We start from the raw sequence: 15,119 nt of genomic DNA on the forward strand, positions 1-15,119 counted from the left end.
ATGTACATAGCGGAAATATGCCCAGATAGAGAAGGAAGGTTTGACGGTCGTATTTGGAGTCAGCAAGTTCCACCAATACCTTTGCTGACATAAATTTGTGAAATTAATGGTTCACAAACCCGTATTAGGTCTATTTAAAGAAGGCAAGGAAGTGCCGCCAAAAGTTCAGGCTGAATTCAGCGTTGGGCTATAAAACTAAGTGTGTATAGTTACAAGTTGGAACACCGTCTGGGAGGTCAAGTAGTGAATACGGATGCAATGAGCTACTTCCCATTGGCACTGGTGGAACTGCCACTTGAAGAATCCATAATGGTTTTACATTTTTTGGACACACTTCCAGTCACAGCTCACAATATCAGACTTTGGACGCAACAAGATGTAATCTCTATCAGGAATGCCAGGGTCAGATATTAGATTCCACCCTGTGAGAGAGACAGTTTACTATAAGGGACAAAGTTTGGTGAGGGAACCACAGAAAGGGCCTGCATGGGTGAGAAGCTTGGTCAAAACAAAGTCTGGTCCACTAATGTATAAAGTTTGGGTAGGTGCAGTGGTCCTGAACAAGCATGTGGACCATATGAAACCTGCAAAGATGCAAATGGTGTGGCAGCAAAACATGCCCTGCTCCTCGGAACAGTCATAATGGCTGTCAGAACCTGTGGATTTTCCCTCTCCATCAAGCGTTGAAGTGACCTTTGAATCGGCTATGGATTCAGCAGATCTCATTATGTAGACACCTTTGCCTCAGAATAAGACAGTGAATTTCTCTTGAGACAAGCTGGGCACAAGAGACTAACTGCTGTGCATTACACACTGCTTGTATCGGATGTAGAGTCAGAAGAACCTGACCTGATGCTAAAAAGCCCCAGAAGGCACTGTAAAAGAAAGGACCAGCCTGTGCTCTCAGACTCAGAAGGAGAGGAATGTAGTGATTGTAATGATATCAGTCAAGGGGATCTCATAGGTTGGACCAGATTAACAGTCTCAGTCAGGGAGCCCTGGGCCTGGTTGATAGATAAAAAGAGGAATGTCAGATGTTCTGACACTCTGACGGATATATACTTTCCACATGTAAATAAAGGGTGATTTAGTGTTGGCATACCAGCCTTTGTGGAGTTACTTCACTGAATAACTAAGCCATGCATCTGGCAGGGTATGAGACTGCTCACAGATTTGCTCTAGGACCAGGATTTTCTGTCAGTTTTATCATGCAATGTCTATCTTTTTTTTCAAAACATGGGCTCAATTTCACCATCTGCAGTGGTGGAATTTGAACTCCGAGCCCCATAGCTTTAGTCTGAGATTCTGGATTACTAGTGACAATATCACTATGCCACCTCCCTCATTTTTTAATTAGTAGAGTAAAATGAACCCTATGGACTTATTGCCTCCTGAATGTAAATGAAAGGAGTTACCTTATGGGCTCAATGTAAACTTTTTCATTGCCTGTAGAATGCCCTGGATTCTTCTCCATCGTCCATTATCCTACCAGCTGTAAACCAGCATTGGACAAATCAGCTGCCAAGATATCTTCAACAGAAACTTGGAGAAGACCCAATACTTGTGAATTATTTACCTTTTTGGAATCCAGGACTGAGCAGCACAAAATCTTCTCTATTAATCGTGAAGTTATCATCAAAACACAGGTAAAATACATTTGCACATGTATTTTTGTTTAATATTCTCTTGTGGGACGTAGGCATTGCTGCCTGGCCAACACATATTGCCAGTCCGTAGTTACTCTTGAGAAGGTAATGGTGAACTGCCTTCTTTAACCGCCGCAGTCTGTGTGGTGTAGTTATCCCCACAATGCCGGTGAGGAGAGAATTCCAGGATTTTGACCCAGTAGCAGTGAAGGAGCAGCAATATATTTGAGTCAGGATGGTGAATGGCTTGGAGGAAAACTTGTGGGTGGTGATTTTCCCATGTACCTGCTGCCCTTCTCCTAGATGGAAGCGGTCATAAATTTGGAAGGTGCTCTGGGCACCTTAGCTTGCACGAAAAGGAAACCAATATCCAATTTTCCTTTCACTGAAATCATTTAAGAATGCAATAGAAGTTTGACAAGTATATAACTTTACCAGAAAGGATAATACAAATCTAATTTTTACCTTCCAGCAAAATTCTTCTTATTCTCTCAAGGATCAAGGAGCAGTTTTTCTTAACAGTGTCAGCTCTCTCATGCCTTGGTTAAGGGACTCATCTTCATGATTGAGTTGAGAGAATAAGTATAGGCTTACCAGGAATTTTAACCATGAGAGCTGAGCTTGACACAGACACCATCAATGTTTTCTTATATGTCCACTTTCCATCAGGATTTGCAGGATTTAACCTGGGAATGTGGAGGTCAATTCTATACACCTTTAATCATTCTAGTACAGATCTACTCATTTTGCACAAATCAATTATAAAATATGAGTTTCACTAATGTTCGAAGTATAACTGTGATCTTACCCTATGAGGAAATTATGGGAGCCATAAATTCTTCAGTAAGACAACTATATATACTATGTTTTACTTAATCTAGAAGCTAATAGAAAGTAAAGCTTTTAAACTCTTAACATCCTTCCTGATTGCTAAGCCATACAAGTGGCAAAGTCATGGCTTTGATCTCAGCATATGTAGAGGTATGATGTGGAGGTGCTGGTGTTGGATTGGGGTGAACAAAGTTAAAAATTACAACACCAGGTTACTGTCCAACAGAATTATTTGGAAATACAAGCTTTTGGAGCTCTGCTGATTCATTAGGTAGCTAGTGGGGCAGGATCATAGGGCACAGAATTTATAGTAAAAGATAAAAGTGTCATACAACTGATGTGAAGTATTGAACAAACCTAGATTGCTGTTAAGTCTTTAATCACTTAGAATGGGTAAGCAGGTTTTGAGTAGTTAATATATAAATCCCAGAACTTCTTTCAAGTCACAGTCCTCAGATAAATTAAGATTTTATAAAAAGATGACATCTCAGCTCAGACAGTGCATCAAAGGTGTGAGGTTAGAGTCTGTCTGTATCCAAACCTTGAGTCAGACTGGTTCTATTTCTAAAGTAGGAATTTATCAAATGTCTACCTATAGATTGTGTACTTTTTGAACAAAAGAGAATGAATATGCAAATACAGATCTGCAAATGCAAGTCAACCCCATAGACTTATATATGCATGTGTCTGTGTGTGGGTGTGTGAGTGACAGGGAGAGAGTGTGTGAGCCTGTGTGTGTGTTCATGTATGTGCTTGATAGCATATGTGTGCGAGTGTGATGGAGTATATGCCTGTGAGGACATGTGTGTGTGTGTGTCTGAGAGGGAGCATGTGTATGAGAGAGGGTCTGTGTGAGGGTGTAAGAATGTGTGTCTGAGTGTATAGTGTGTGTGTGTGTGTATGTATGTGTGCTTATGTGTGGGTGTGCCTGAGTGTATAGTGTAGTGGGGTCATCTGTAGCATGTGTCATGAAGTTGAAGGCATGTACTGTATCTTTAAGAGAGAGTGACTGCTGTTCTGAACTGAGAGATTACAAGCACCTGTGTATATGAATAGATGGCAGTTCCAGAGTATACTGGAAAATTGAGAATATATAACATGTGGCTGTGAAATGGATACCTGAGTTTGGGTTGCTGTTTTGACAACAATTTGAATTTAACCAATCAGTTTAAATTATGCACCAGGATGCTAAAACCCAATCAAGTTTGAAGGTATTGTTTTGCCAACATCGAACCAATGAGACGATCCGATGTTGGGGGGTATAAAATGCAGACATTTTGAAAATTAGTCAGAGAGCAACTGTTGTTGAGACAGACAGAAATACGTGGACAGCTAACATCTTGTTCTCTAAGAAATTAGGAAACACCCTATCAAAGGTACCTTTTCATATGAAATATACTCGCAGTAAAAAGAAAGAAGACAACCCAGGGAGATCTTAGCCAGAAGAAGAAAAACACACAAGATGACAGCAACTGTCAGGTTTTGAAATTAAGATCATGTACTTTTAATAAGTGTCTTATTGGAACAGAATATTGTTATAAGAGTTGGAGGTAGATGGTAAGCAGTTAAGAGAAAGGGAGGCTTAGAGTTGTGAATAGTTTGTTTAATGTTTGCTTTTAGAGTTAAAATATAAATAAATGTTATTTTCGTCAAATAGTGGAAGTTGAGAGTTCTCTGTCACACATTTTTAACAATTACAAGGCGAGGTGAGCTTTTCTGGGTGTTTGGTTAATTAACAGAAGGGTTCACTGCTGTGACATGAACATCTGACATGAACCCAAGATCCCAGTTGAGGCCATCCTCATGGGTACCAAACCTGGCTATCAGCCTCTGCTCAGTGACACTGCATTGTTGCGTATCCCGAAGAATGCCGCAGAGGAAAATCACCCGAAGACCCGAGGCCGAATATCCTTTTATATTGAAGTGTTCCTGATTGGGAAGGAACATCACTGTCTGGCGATTGTTGCGCAGTGCCCATTCGTCTGTTATCATAGCGTCTGCTTGGTCTTGCCAATATAGCTTGCCTTGGGGCATCTTTGCCTGCAACATATGAGAGACAATGTTGGCCGAGTCACATGAGTACCTGCCGTGCACATGGTGGGTGGTGTCTCCACGTGTAATGGTAGTATCCATTTTGACACTCTGACAAGTTTTGCAGTGGTTGCCATGACAGAGTTGTATGGTGTTGTGGTCGATGTTATCCTGAAGGCTAGGCAGTTTGCTGCGAACAATGGTCTGTTTGACGGTTGTTTAAAGGTGAGAAGTGGAGGGGTAGGGAAGATCTTGGCGAGGTGCTCATCCTCATCAATAACGTGTTGCAGGCTGCGAAGAACACTCCCAGGAAGTACTGGACAATGAAGGGTACCCTACTGGTCATATCTCGTGTCTGTCTCCTGAGGAGGTTATCATGATTTCTCGCTGTGGCAAGTTGGAATTGGCGATCGATGAGTTGAGCATTGTATCCTGTTCTTATGAGGGCGTCCTTCAGCACCTTCAAGCGTCCATCGCGTTCCTCCTCATCTGAACAGATCCCGTGTATGCTTATGGCTTATCTGTAGGAAATGGCTGTTTTACAATGTTTAGGGTGGAAGCTAGAGAAGTCTAGCATTGTGAGCTTCTCCATGGGCTTCCAATAGAGTGAAGTTTTGAGGTGTCCATCTATGATGGAGATGTGTGTGTCAAAGAATGAAACTGATTCTAAAGACTAGTCCATGGTAAGTCTGATAGTGGGATGAAACTTATTGATATCACTGTGTAGTTGTTTCAATGACTCCCCGCCATGGGTCCAGAGGAAGAAAATATCGTCAATGTATCTGGTGTATAGTGTTGGTCAGAGGTCCTGTGCAGCAAAGAAGACTTGTTTGAACTTGTGCATGAAAATGTTGGCATATTGAGTGCAAATTTGGTCCCCATGGCTGTTCCATGTGTTTGGATAAAGAACTAGTTGTCAAAGGTGAATATGTTGTGGTTGAGGATGAAGCGGATGAGTTGTAGGATAGTGCCTGGAAATGGCAGTCGTTGTATTGAGTACTGAGGCTGTTGCAGCAATGCCATCGTCATGGGGGTGGTGTAGGTGTAGAGTGTCGTTCATTGCGACGTGGAATCTTCCTGGTTTGACTGGTCCGTGGGTGTTGAGTTTCTGTAAGAAATTTGTAGTGTTGTGACAGAAGTTGGGGGTCCCCTGTACATGTTGTCAAGTCACTAATCATGCATGGTTGTGTTTGACGTTTTGCAGATGTAACTAGCTCTGGAAATTAATATCTTGATGCTCCTTCAATCACTTTCAAAAGAAGAAATGTGTTTTACCCTGAACTGACATTTTCATGTTTCTTGTACAAAAATGGGAGATACCATCTGGGCAACTTGTTCATAGCAAACTTTCCTCCAGGTGAGTTTGTTCTTAGCTGGCTTTCTTCACTTCAGGCTTTCCTACATTGAACTAGACGAAACAAGAACTCTTCCAAGCACTCACTGTTTGAATAACAGGCCGCACAGCCATGGGGACCAAAGAAAGTGGTTATCACCAGTTCTATGAGTGAGTTTGGTCAGAAAATACCTTGCAAGAGCTGTAAGAAACACTACATTGGACAAAAGGCAGAAAATTAGCTGCCAGTTTACATGAACATCAACTAGCCACAACAAGATATGACCCACTATCACTGGTATCCTTACATATGGATAAGGAAGGCCGCAACTTCAACTGGGACAACACATTCATCCTAGGACAAGCCAAACAGATAGATGCACAAGAATTCCTTGAAGAATTCCTTGAAGCATGGCATTCCAACTGGAACTCTATCAACAAACACGTCGACTTGGACCCCATTTACCACTCTCTGAGAAAAAGAATGGGAAATGACATCACCACAGGAAATGTCATCACCAACCCAAGGAAACCTAAACACATAAATAGAAAGCGGGTCATAACACCAGTGCTTCAACAGTGGGTCATTGATGATGTTACCTAGTATGGTGATGAAATGTCTGAAAACGAACCTTCCAACTCAGCAAGCAAAGTTACAACCAGTTATGTGATTTTAGGAATCCTACTTTTAAAAATAAAACCTCCAAAGCCAATAACGAACTTTCAAGGACGGGTTTTAAAGAAACCAGTCTAGGTGTGGTCAGAAAATTTGAAACAAGTTCTTCTTTTCACAATCCTTCAAAACCTAAGCCCTCCAAACAATATTAGATATATAGCATCTTTGCAACACAAAGTATGACACGGTGGCTCAGTAGTTAGCACTGCTGCTTCACAGTGCCAGGGACCCAGATTCAATTCCAACCTCGGGCAACTGTCTGTGTGGAGTTTGCATATTCTCCTCGTGTCTGTGTGGAGTTTGCACATTCTCCTCGTATCTGTGTGGGTTTCCTTCCACAATCCAAAAATGTGCAGGTTAGATGAATTGGCCATGCTAAATTGCCCATAGTGTTCTGGGATGTGTAGGTTAGGTGCATCAGTCAGGGGCAAATATGGGGTAGGGGAGTGGGTCTGGGTGGGTTACTCTTTGGAGGGTTGGTGTGGACTTGATAGGCCGAAGGACCTGTTTCCACACTGTAGAGATTCTAATTCTTTAACCATGCTCTGCTGAGTTGATAGAATTGTCTATTACAGGATTTTCAACCTTAATTTTAGATCCCTTTACAGCTTTGCTCTTTTCTATATCTGTAACCTCCTCCAGTGTTACAACCACCCGAAGTCTCAGTGCATCTCTCATCCTGGCATTTGTTCATCCATGATTGGCAGTGGTTTCTTCAGCTGCTTGGAACTTAGCCACAAATAGTTATCTCTGTCTCTTCCTTTAAGATGCTATAAAACCGAACACCTTTGCCAAGTGTTGTTTCAGTTATCCCATTAGCGACTCTTGATCTCCAATTTTGTTTGCTCACAGTAAAAGACACAATCCCAGAGCATTTTTATGACTATCGCACTTTACAGCCAAATACCCACTTCTTGTAGTCACCGTTGTAATTTAGGAAATGTGGCAGCCAATAAACACATGGGTAACTCCCACAAAAAATGTGATAATAACCAAATAACCTTTTCTTGTGCAGTTGATTGAGAAATATACATTGGTCAAAAAAATGGAGAAAATGCCCGGAGACCTTTTACTATCATCTAAACATGGTTTAACATTCCACCTTTTACATTGCAGCACTCTCTCAGTAATGTACTGGAGAGTCATGATTGTTGTATTCAAGCCTTGGAATGGAACTTGAGCATGGAGCCTTGTGACTCAGCTGTCAGAGTAAACTCACTGAACCATGGCTACATTCTCTAATGTTTGGGATATTTGGGATGTTTTATTTCTTTAGAAGTTTTATAAAGATACCAATTAATTGTTTTATGATAGATGTTTTTCAAAAAATGCATAATATTTCACTTTTTGTAAGAATAAGTTTTTTGAGATTTTTAAACTTCTTTGACTTTACATCCAATCCTCGCTAGCTATATCTTGGCAGCTAATTCAATATCAAAGGTCCCAAATTCAAGAAGAATAATAGAAAAATATATTTTACAGGAAGAAGAAAAATAGTTATTTTATAATATATATTGTATATATTTGAAAGATAATAACAAAAAAAAAGGAAACCTATAATATAAAGAATGAAAACATGGTTTCCTTATAGAAACAAAATTTGAGCTGCATTTTACCCTAATCCACCTGGTTTGTCAATGGAACATAAAATCAGATGGAGGGTAAAATTACTTTGTGGTCCAAACATGTTAATTAGCATTAGCCAGATTATGATTGAGGCCTATTTCTACAATAGACTCTTCTCATATATTATCAATTGAGGTAGGCTTTGCTTTCACACAGAATAGAGACAGCAAGATTCTCTCAGAATCAATTAATTGTGCATGACCTGTAGGAGCAGGTCAGGTCTGCACACCACTGTTAGACATGTCACACAAATACAATTTACATGTAATTATCTTCTATGTTTAATTATCATACCAAATTCAAGATTATAAACATTGGTGAGACATTGTTGGTTATACTCAAGTAAGATCTCTACTTTCCTTTCACAGACCTGCAATGGTACCAGACACTAAATTCCTCAGTGATGATGGTAAGCTTTCAGGCTATGTCACTCCTTTCAGTACTCTGAAATTTCAAATCAAAGAATTCAGTTTTAATGAGGAATACTGCAACCTCATAAATGGATTGGTACTTTGGTTTGAAGTGATCCAAAAAAATCTAAAAAACTGGTTCAATTGTTGCAATTCCAGTATTTGCCTTTGTCTTAATCAAAATCAGCTGAATTCTTTGGGAAGAAATGAATATTACAATATGTTCTTAGACAACAGATAATATCAAAAACTGAAGTTTATAGAACTGGTCTTTTAAAAGGCAGTGTTTGCTGCCAATGCAGTCAGTGTCTGTGACATCATTGCATGATTTTTAATGAAAATTTAATACTTCTTTAGTAAATACTGTGATTTGTGAGACATATGTGGCTCTCAAGTTTTGCGATTTAAAGAACAAATTAGATTAGATTAGATTAGATTACTTACAGTGTGAAAACAGGCCCTTCGGCCCAACAAGTCCACACCGCCCCACCGAAGCGCAACCCACCCATACCCCTACATCTACCCCTTACCTAACACTACGGGCAATTTAGCATGGCCAATTCACCTGACCTGCATATCTTTGGACTGTGGGAGGAAACCGGAGCACCCGGAGGAAACCCACACAGACACGAGGAGAATGTGCAAACTCCACACAGTCAGTCGCCTCAGGCGGGAATTGAACCCGGGTCTCTGGCGCTGTGAGGCAGAATAGATGGAACACAAGTTTAAAAAATATTGAATTTCGACCAAAGGAGCTTCAATGCCCTTCACATTTGGACTTTTAAATGCATAATCTATTTCTATTCTAGGTCACAAATAAGATATTCATCAATATGACATCTAATTTAAATTGAAAGGTGTGTGATTTCAAAAGTTCAAATGTTTCAGCGTAAAATTTGAAAGACACAAATGTCGCTCAATCACAATATTTACTAAAGATGTATTAACTTTTGATTAGCCAATGTTAACACAAAGTATTTAAAGTGGACTCCGTGAAGGGTCTAAAGAGAAAAGGGTAATTATAATATCTTTTTAAAACTAGCAGAATATAACTGTGTGGTTTCTATTATGAATGTCTAATCAACAAAACTTGTTTTTAGCATAGAACACAAATTAAAAATTAATGGGATCTTTCCAGCTGGAGTTAGTGGGCTTAGATTTTCAGGCAGACTTGTTTCAATAAAAGTAAACAAAATCTAACCAATTAATCCTGAGTGAGGTTCGGTTTCATTGGTGATGATTGTTCTTTGGTGTCATTGCATTAAGTATAACTAGACTAGTCTCTTAGGCTGGGTAATAGTGGAAAGTTATTACTTGAACTTGTAATATTTCCAGTTTATAAAACTGAGTTCTTCATTGGATAAAACTGTTGGATTACCAGGAGAGAAATCCTTTATATGTGCAAATGTGGCAACCAACTTCATAAGTGACTTTTTCACACATATATAATTTGGAATTAGATGCAATAAAATCAAATAAAAATTATAAACATTTGATTTTTAAACACTGGTTTATATGACAACCAATATTGGCTGAACTAACTAAACAAGTTTGATTAGCTCAGTTATCTGGACAGCTGGTTTGCAGTGCAGAGTGATAGGCATAGGCTCAATTCCTGCACCAGCTGAGGTTACCACAAAAGACTCTCCTTCCCTGATGAAGGACTTTTGCCCGAAACGTCGATATTTTTTTTTCTGCTCCTTGGGTGCTGCCTGAACTGCTGTGCTTTTCCAGCACCACTCTAGTCCAGAATCTGGTTTCCAGCATCTGCAGTCATTGTTTTTACCTACTCTCCTTCTCAGCCTCTCCCCTCAGCTGAGGTGTGCTGACTCTCAGGCTTAACCACTGCCAGTCATCTCTCTCTAGTGAGACAGCAGCCCTGTGGTCAATTACTTTTAATGCAGGTATGCTTTAGCTCCCTTTGCATTTTGCAGCAAAGGAGGAGTTAGTGCAGAAGTTACATTATGCCAGTGTACAATAAATATGAAAGCAATCAGCTAATCTTTAATTGTCTTTTTTTCACATTGTATAACAAGGAAAAGTGGGATATAATTGCAGATTTAATTATGAAATAAACTTTGTGATATTGTGGTCAGTATTATGTTAGAAAGAGCAAAAAGAACTCAGAATCTGCTCAACAGTATTTTATTTATTTTTAAACAGATGTCATTAAGTTGGTCACCAGTGCCTTAAAAGCAAACAATATTCCCTACACAGCTATTTTCACAGCTGGCAGGAGTTCACAGGTATGAGATATAAAACCACTGCAAACTCATTTTTATTATCCAATTGGTTGCTCATAAATTATGTGCTTACTAAACATTTTGCTGTGCCAATGGATAATTATAGTACTTGTTCATACCCAAAATGCTGCTAAATTTACAACTTAGCCATGCAAATTTTGACAAACTGTTAAGATGAAAGCAGTTGGTGCTCAATCAGGAGAAAGGAATTAAGTAAGATTTTTTGACCTTTTCTCCACATCTCCTAGTGGCCATCAAGAGGTCATTGTCCACATTTGAACCAACGACAGAGGAAGGGAAAAAGTTAAGATTCTGAAGGGAGATGACAGAGAGTTAGGCAGGAATTTAAAAAGGAAGTCCTCGAGAGTAGTAATATCTGGATTACTCCCGGTGCTACGAGCTAGTGAGGGCAGGAATGGGAGGATAGAGCAGATGAATGCATGGCTGAGGAGCTGGTGTATGGGAGAAGGATTCACATTTTTGGATCATTGGAATCTTTTTTGGAGTAGAAGTGATCTGTACAAGAAGGACGGATTGTACCTAAATTGGAAGGGGACTAATATACTGGCTGGGAGATTTGCTCGAGCTGCTCGGGAGGACTTAAATGAGTAAGGTGGGGGGACCCAGGGAGATAGTGAGGAAAAGATCAATCTGAGACTGGTACAGTTGAGAACAGAAGCGAGTCAAACAGTCAGGGCAGGCAGGAACAAGGTAGGACTAATAAATTAAACTGCATTTATTTCAATGCAAGGGGCCTAACAGGGAAGGCAGATTAACTCAGGGCATGGTTAGGAACATGGGACTGGGATATCATAGCAATTACAGAAACATGACTCCGGGATGGGCAAGACTGGCAGCTTAATGTTCCAGGATGCAAATGCTACAGGAAGGACAGCAAGGGAGGCAAGAGGAGGGGGAGTGGCGTTTTTGATAAGGGATAGCATTACAGCTGTGCTGAGGGAGGATATTCCTGGAACTACATCCAGGGATGTTATTTGGGTGGAACTAATAAGAAAGGGATGATCACCTTATTGGGATTGTATTATAGACCCCCAATAGTCAGAGGGAAATTGAGAAACAAACTTGTGAGGACATCTCAGCTATCTGTAAGAATAATAAGGTGGTTATGGAGGGGATTTTAACTTTCCAAACATAGACTGAGACTGCCATAGTGTTAAGGGTTTTTAGATTAGATTAGATTCCCTACAGTGTGGAAACAGACCCTTTGGCCCAACAAGTCCACATTGACCCTCGACGTGTTAAGTGCGTACAAGAAAATTTTCTGATTTAGTATGTGGATGTACCTACTACAGAAGGTGCAAAACTTGGCCTACTCTTAGGAAACAAGGCAGGGCAGGTGACTGAGGTGTCAGTGGGGGAGCACTTTGGGGCCAGTGACCATAATTCTATTAGATTTAAAATACTGATGGAAAAGGATAGATCAGACCTAAAAGTTGAAGTTCTAAATTGGAGGAAGGCCAATTTTGATGGTATTCGGCAAGAACTTTCAAATGCTGACTGGGGATGGATGTTTGCAGGTAAAGGGACGGCTGGAAAATGAGAAGTCTTCAGAAGTGAGACAATAAGAATCCAGAGAAAGTATATTCCTGTTAGGGTGAAAGGAAAGGCTGGTAGGTATAGGGAACGCTGGATGACTAAAGAAATTGAGGGTTTGGTTAAGAAAAAGAAGGAAGCATAGGAAAGGTATAGACAGGATAGATCGAGTGAATCCTTAGAGTATAAACGCAGTAGGAGTATACTTATAGAGTCATAGAGATGTACAGCATGGAAACAGACCCTTCGGTTCAACCTGTCCACGCTGACCAGATATCGCAACCCAATCTAGTCCCACCTGCCAGCACCCTGGCTTGTCTTTACCGCCCTTCTTAAACAGTGGCACCACGTTTGCCAACCTCTGGTCTTCCGGAACCTCACCTGTGACTATCATTGATACAAATATCTCAGCAAGAGGCCCAGCAATCACTTCTCTAGCTTCCCACAGAAGTTCTCGGGTACACCTGATCTGGTCCTGGGGGTTTATCCACCTTTACCCTTTTCAAGACATCCAGCACTTCCTCCTCTGTATTCTGGACATTTTGCAAGATGTCACCATCGATTTCCCTACAGTCTATATCTTCCATATCCTTCTGGGCTCCCCAATCCCAGGGAACAGACCTTGTCTACTTATCCTATCCATGCCCCTCATAATTTTGTAAACCTCTATAAAGTTACCCCTCAGCCTCCGATGCTCCAGGGAAAACAGCCCCAGCCTCCTCTATAATAGGGACATTTTGCAAGGTATCACCATTTATTTCCCTACATTCTATATCTTCCATATCCTTTTCCACAGTAAATACTAATACAAAATATTCATTTAGTATCTTCCCCATTTTCTGTGCTCTACACAAAGGCTGCCTTGCTAATCATTGAGGGGCCATATTCTCTCCCTAGTTACCCTTTTGTCCTTAATGTATTTGTAAAATCCTTTGGATTTTCCTTAATTCTATTTGCCAAAGCTATCTCATGTCCCCTTTTTGCCCTCCTGATTTCCATCTTAAGTTTGCTGATGACACCAAAATTGGAGGTGTAGTGGACAGTGAAGAGGGTTACCTCAGATTACAACAGGATCTTGACCAGGTGGGCCAGTGTGCTGAGAAGTGGCAGATGGAGTTTAATTCAGATAAATGCTAGGTGCTGCATATTGGGAAAGCACATCTTACCAGTACTTATACACTTAATGGCAAGGTCCAAGGGAGTGTTGCTTAACAAAGAGACCTGGAGTGCAGGTTCATAGCTCCTTGAAAGTGGAGTCACAGGTAGATAGGATAGTGAAGAAGGTGTTTGGTATGCTTTCTTTTATTGGTCAGAGTATTGAGTACAGGAGTTGGGAGGTGATGTTGCGGCTGTACAGGACATTGGTTAGGCCGCTATTGGAATATTGTGTGCAATTCTGGTCTCCTTCCTATCGCAAAGATGTAATGAAACTTGAAAGGGTTCAGAAAAGATTTACATGTACAAGGATGTTGCCAGAGTTGGAGGATTTGAGCTATAGGGAGAGGCTGAACAGGCTGGGGCTGTTTTCCCTGGAGCGTCGGAGGCTGAGGGCTGACCTTATAGAGGTTTATAAAATTATGAGGGGCATGGATAGGATAAATAGACAAAGTCTTTTCCCTCGGGTTGGGGAGTCCAGAACTAGAGGGCATGGGTTTAGGATGAGAGGGGAAAGATATAAAAGAGACCTAAGGGGCAACTGTTTCACACAGAGGGTGGTACGTGTATGGAATGAGTTGCCAGAAGAAGTGGTGGAGGCTGGTACAATTGCAACATTTAAAAGGCATTTGGATGGGTATATGAATAGGAAGGGTTTGGAGGGATATGGGCCGGTTGCTGGCAGGTGGGACTAGATTGGGTTGGGATATCTAGTCGGCATGGACGGGTTCGACCGAAGAGTCTGTTTCCATGCTGTACATCACTATGATTGTATGACTGTAAGAGAGCAGCCTTTATCTGGCGAAGATGAAATTAATGAACAGCAATTGCTGACAAGGCAAATAGATCATCCCAATAACCCTTGTGGACAAAGACCATTGAACCGCCGTAACAATTCTTCTCTCCACCTATAATATTTAGGTGGAATTTTATAAAGGCAAGAAGTTTAACCAATAGAGTTATATGTCAACATTTCCTAGTTGTCTACTGTAGCTAAAATTTATGTATCTGTAATATATGGTAACTCCTGTTGAGTCCAGAAAGCTGGGTCCACGCTCTGTCTTAACCTCGGTCTTAAAAGACAGGAACATTGGGGAATTTTGATTAAACCCTTAATCTTTATGATGATTCGATGAATAGTGGAGCACACAACCCAGAGAGATGTGACAATGTGACTTCCAAGAAATGTCTTAAGAAATAGTTCCAATGTTCTTTTATTGAATGCTTTCTAAAAAAAAGAATCCAGGTATGTACAACATTTCAAACTTAAGTCCACAATAATTCTTAATATGAAGCCATCATAAAAGGTATATACATTGAATTTTAGAAACCCTTTGTGGATAGTATTGTACAAAATTGAGGAAATCAGTAGCAATTATTTTTAAAATGTAGTTTAAAGGTTGAAAACAAGGAATGAATTATGGACAGAGTGACTGAAGATGGGTTCTGGTGTTCTGTTCTGGTATAGATTCTATTTGAGACAAAACAGATCATTCAAACTAAAATCTGAGTTATATTATCCTCCACAGGAGCAATAGTACTGTCATGCAACTTCCACCTTTTCAATTGAAGTTCAGTGCTACCCAAGTCAGCTCCCACTGGTGGAATCGGTCC

General features: G+C 40.5%; 1 protein-coding gene and 1 long non-coding RNA gene across 5 annotated transcripts in view; one reads left to right on the top strand and one right to left on the bottom strand.

The window, feature by feature from the left end:
- atp6ap1la (ATPase H+ transporting accessory protein 1 like a) overlaps window positions 1-15,119 on the top strand; it is a 36,968-nt gene that overhangs the window by 10,124 nt on the left and 11,725 nt on the right. For all 4 annotated transcript variants that reach the window (XR_015759396.1, XM_043708119.2, XM_087994330.1 and 1 more), the window contains exons 4-6: window positions 1,453-1,646; window positions 8,512-8,552; window positions 10,717-10,799. Coding sequence is in view for 3 of the 4 variants with exons in the window: in XM_043708119.2 (XP_043564054.1) it covers window positions 1,453-1,646; window positions 8,512-8,552; window positions 10,717-10,799 (318 nt within the window). In the remaining variant the exon portion in view is untranslated. The remainder of the gene's footprint in view (window positions 1-1,452; window positions 1,647-8,511; window positions 8,553-10,716; window positions 10,800-15,119) is intronic.
- LOC148147954 (uncharacterized) overlaps window positions 3,960-15,119 on the bottom strand; it is a 29,292-nt gene continuing 18,132 nt past the window's right edge. Inside the window, exon 3 of the long non-coding RNA XR_015759397.1 lies at window positions 3,960-5,616. This is a non-coding gene — a long non-coding RNA (uncharacterized LOC148147954). The remainder of the gene's footprint in view (window positions 5,617-15,119) is intronic.

The sequence above is a fragment of the Chiloscyllium plagiosum genome, unplaced genomic scaffold (assembly GCF_037043375.1).
Source record: "Chiloscyllium plagiosum isolate Xiang-an unplaced genomic scaffold, Cpla_swu_hap1 HiC_scaffold_14, whole genome shotgun sequence".
Classification (NCBI taxonomy): domain Eukaryota; kingdom Metazoa; phylum Chordata; class Chondrichthyes; order Orectolobiformes; family Hemiscylliidae; genus Chiloscyllium; species Chiloscyllium plagiosum.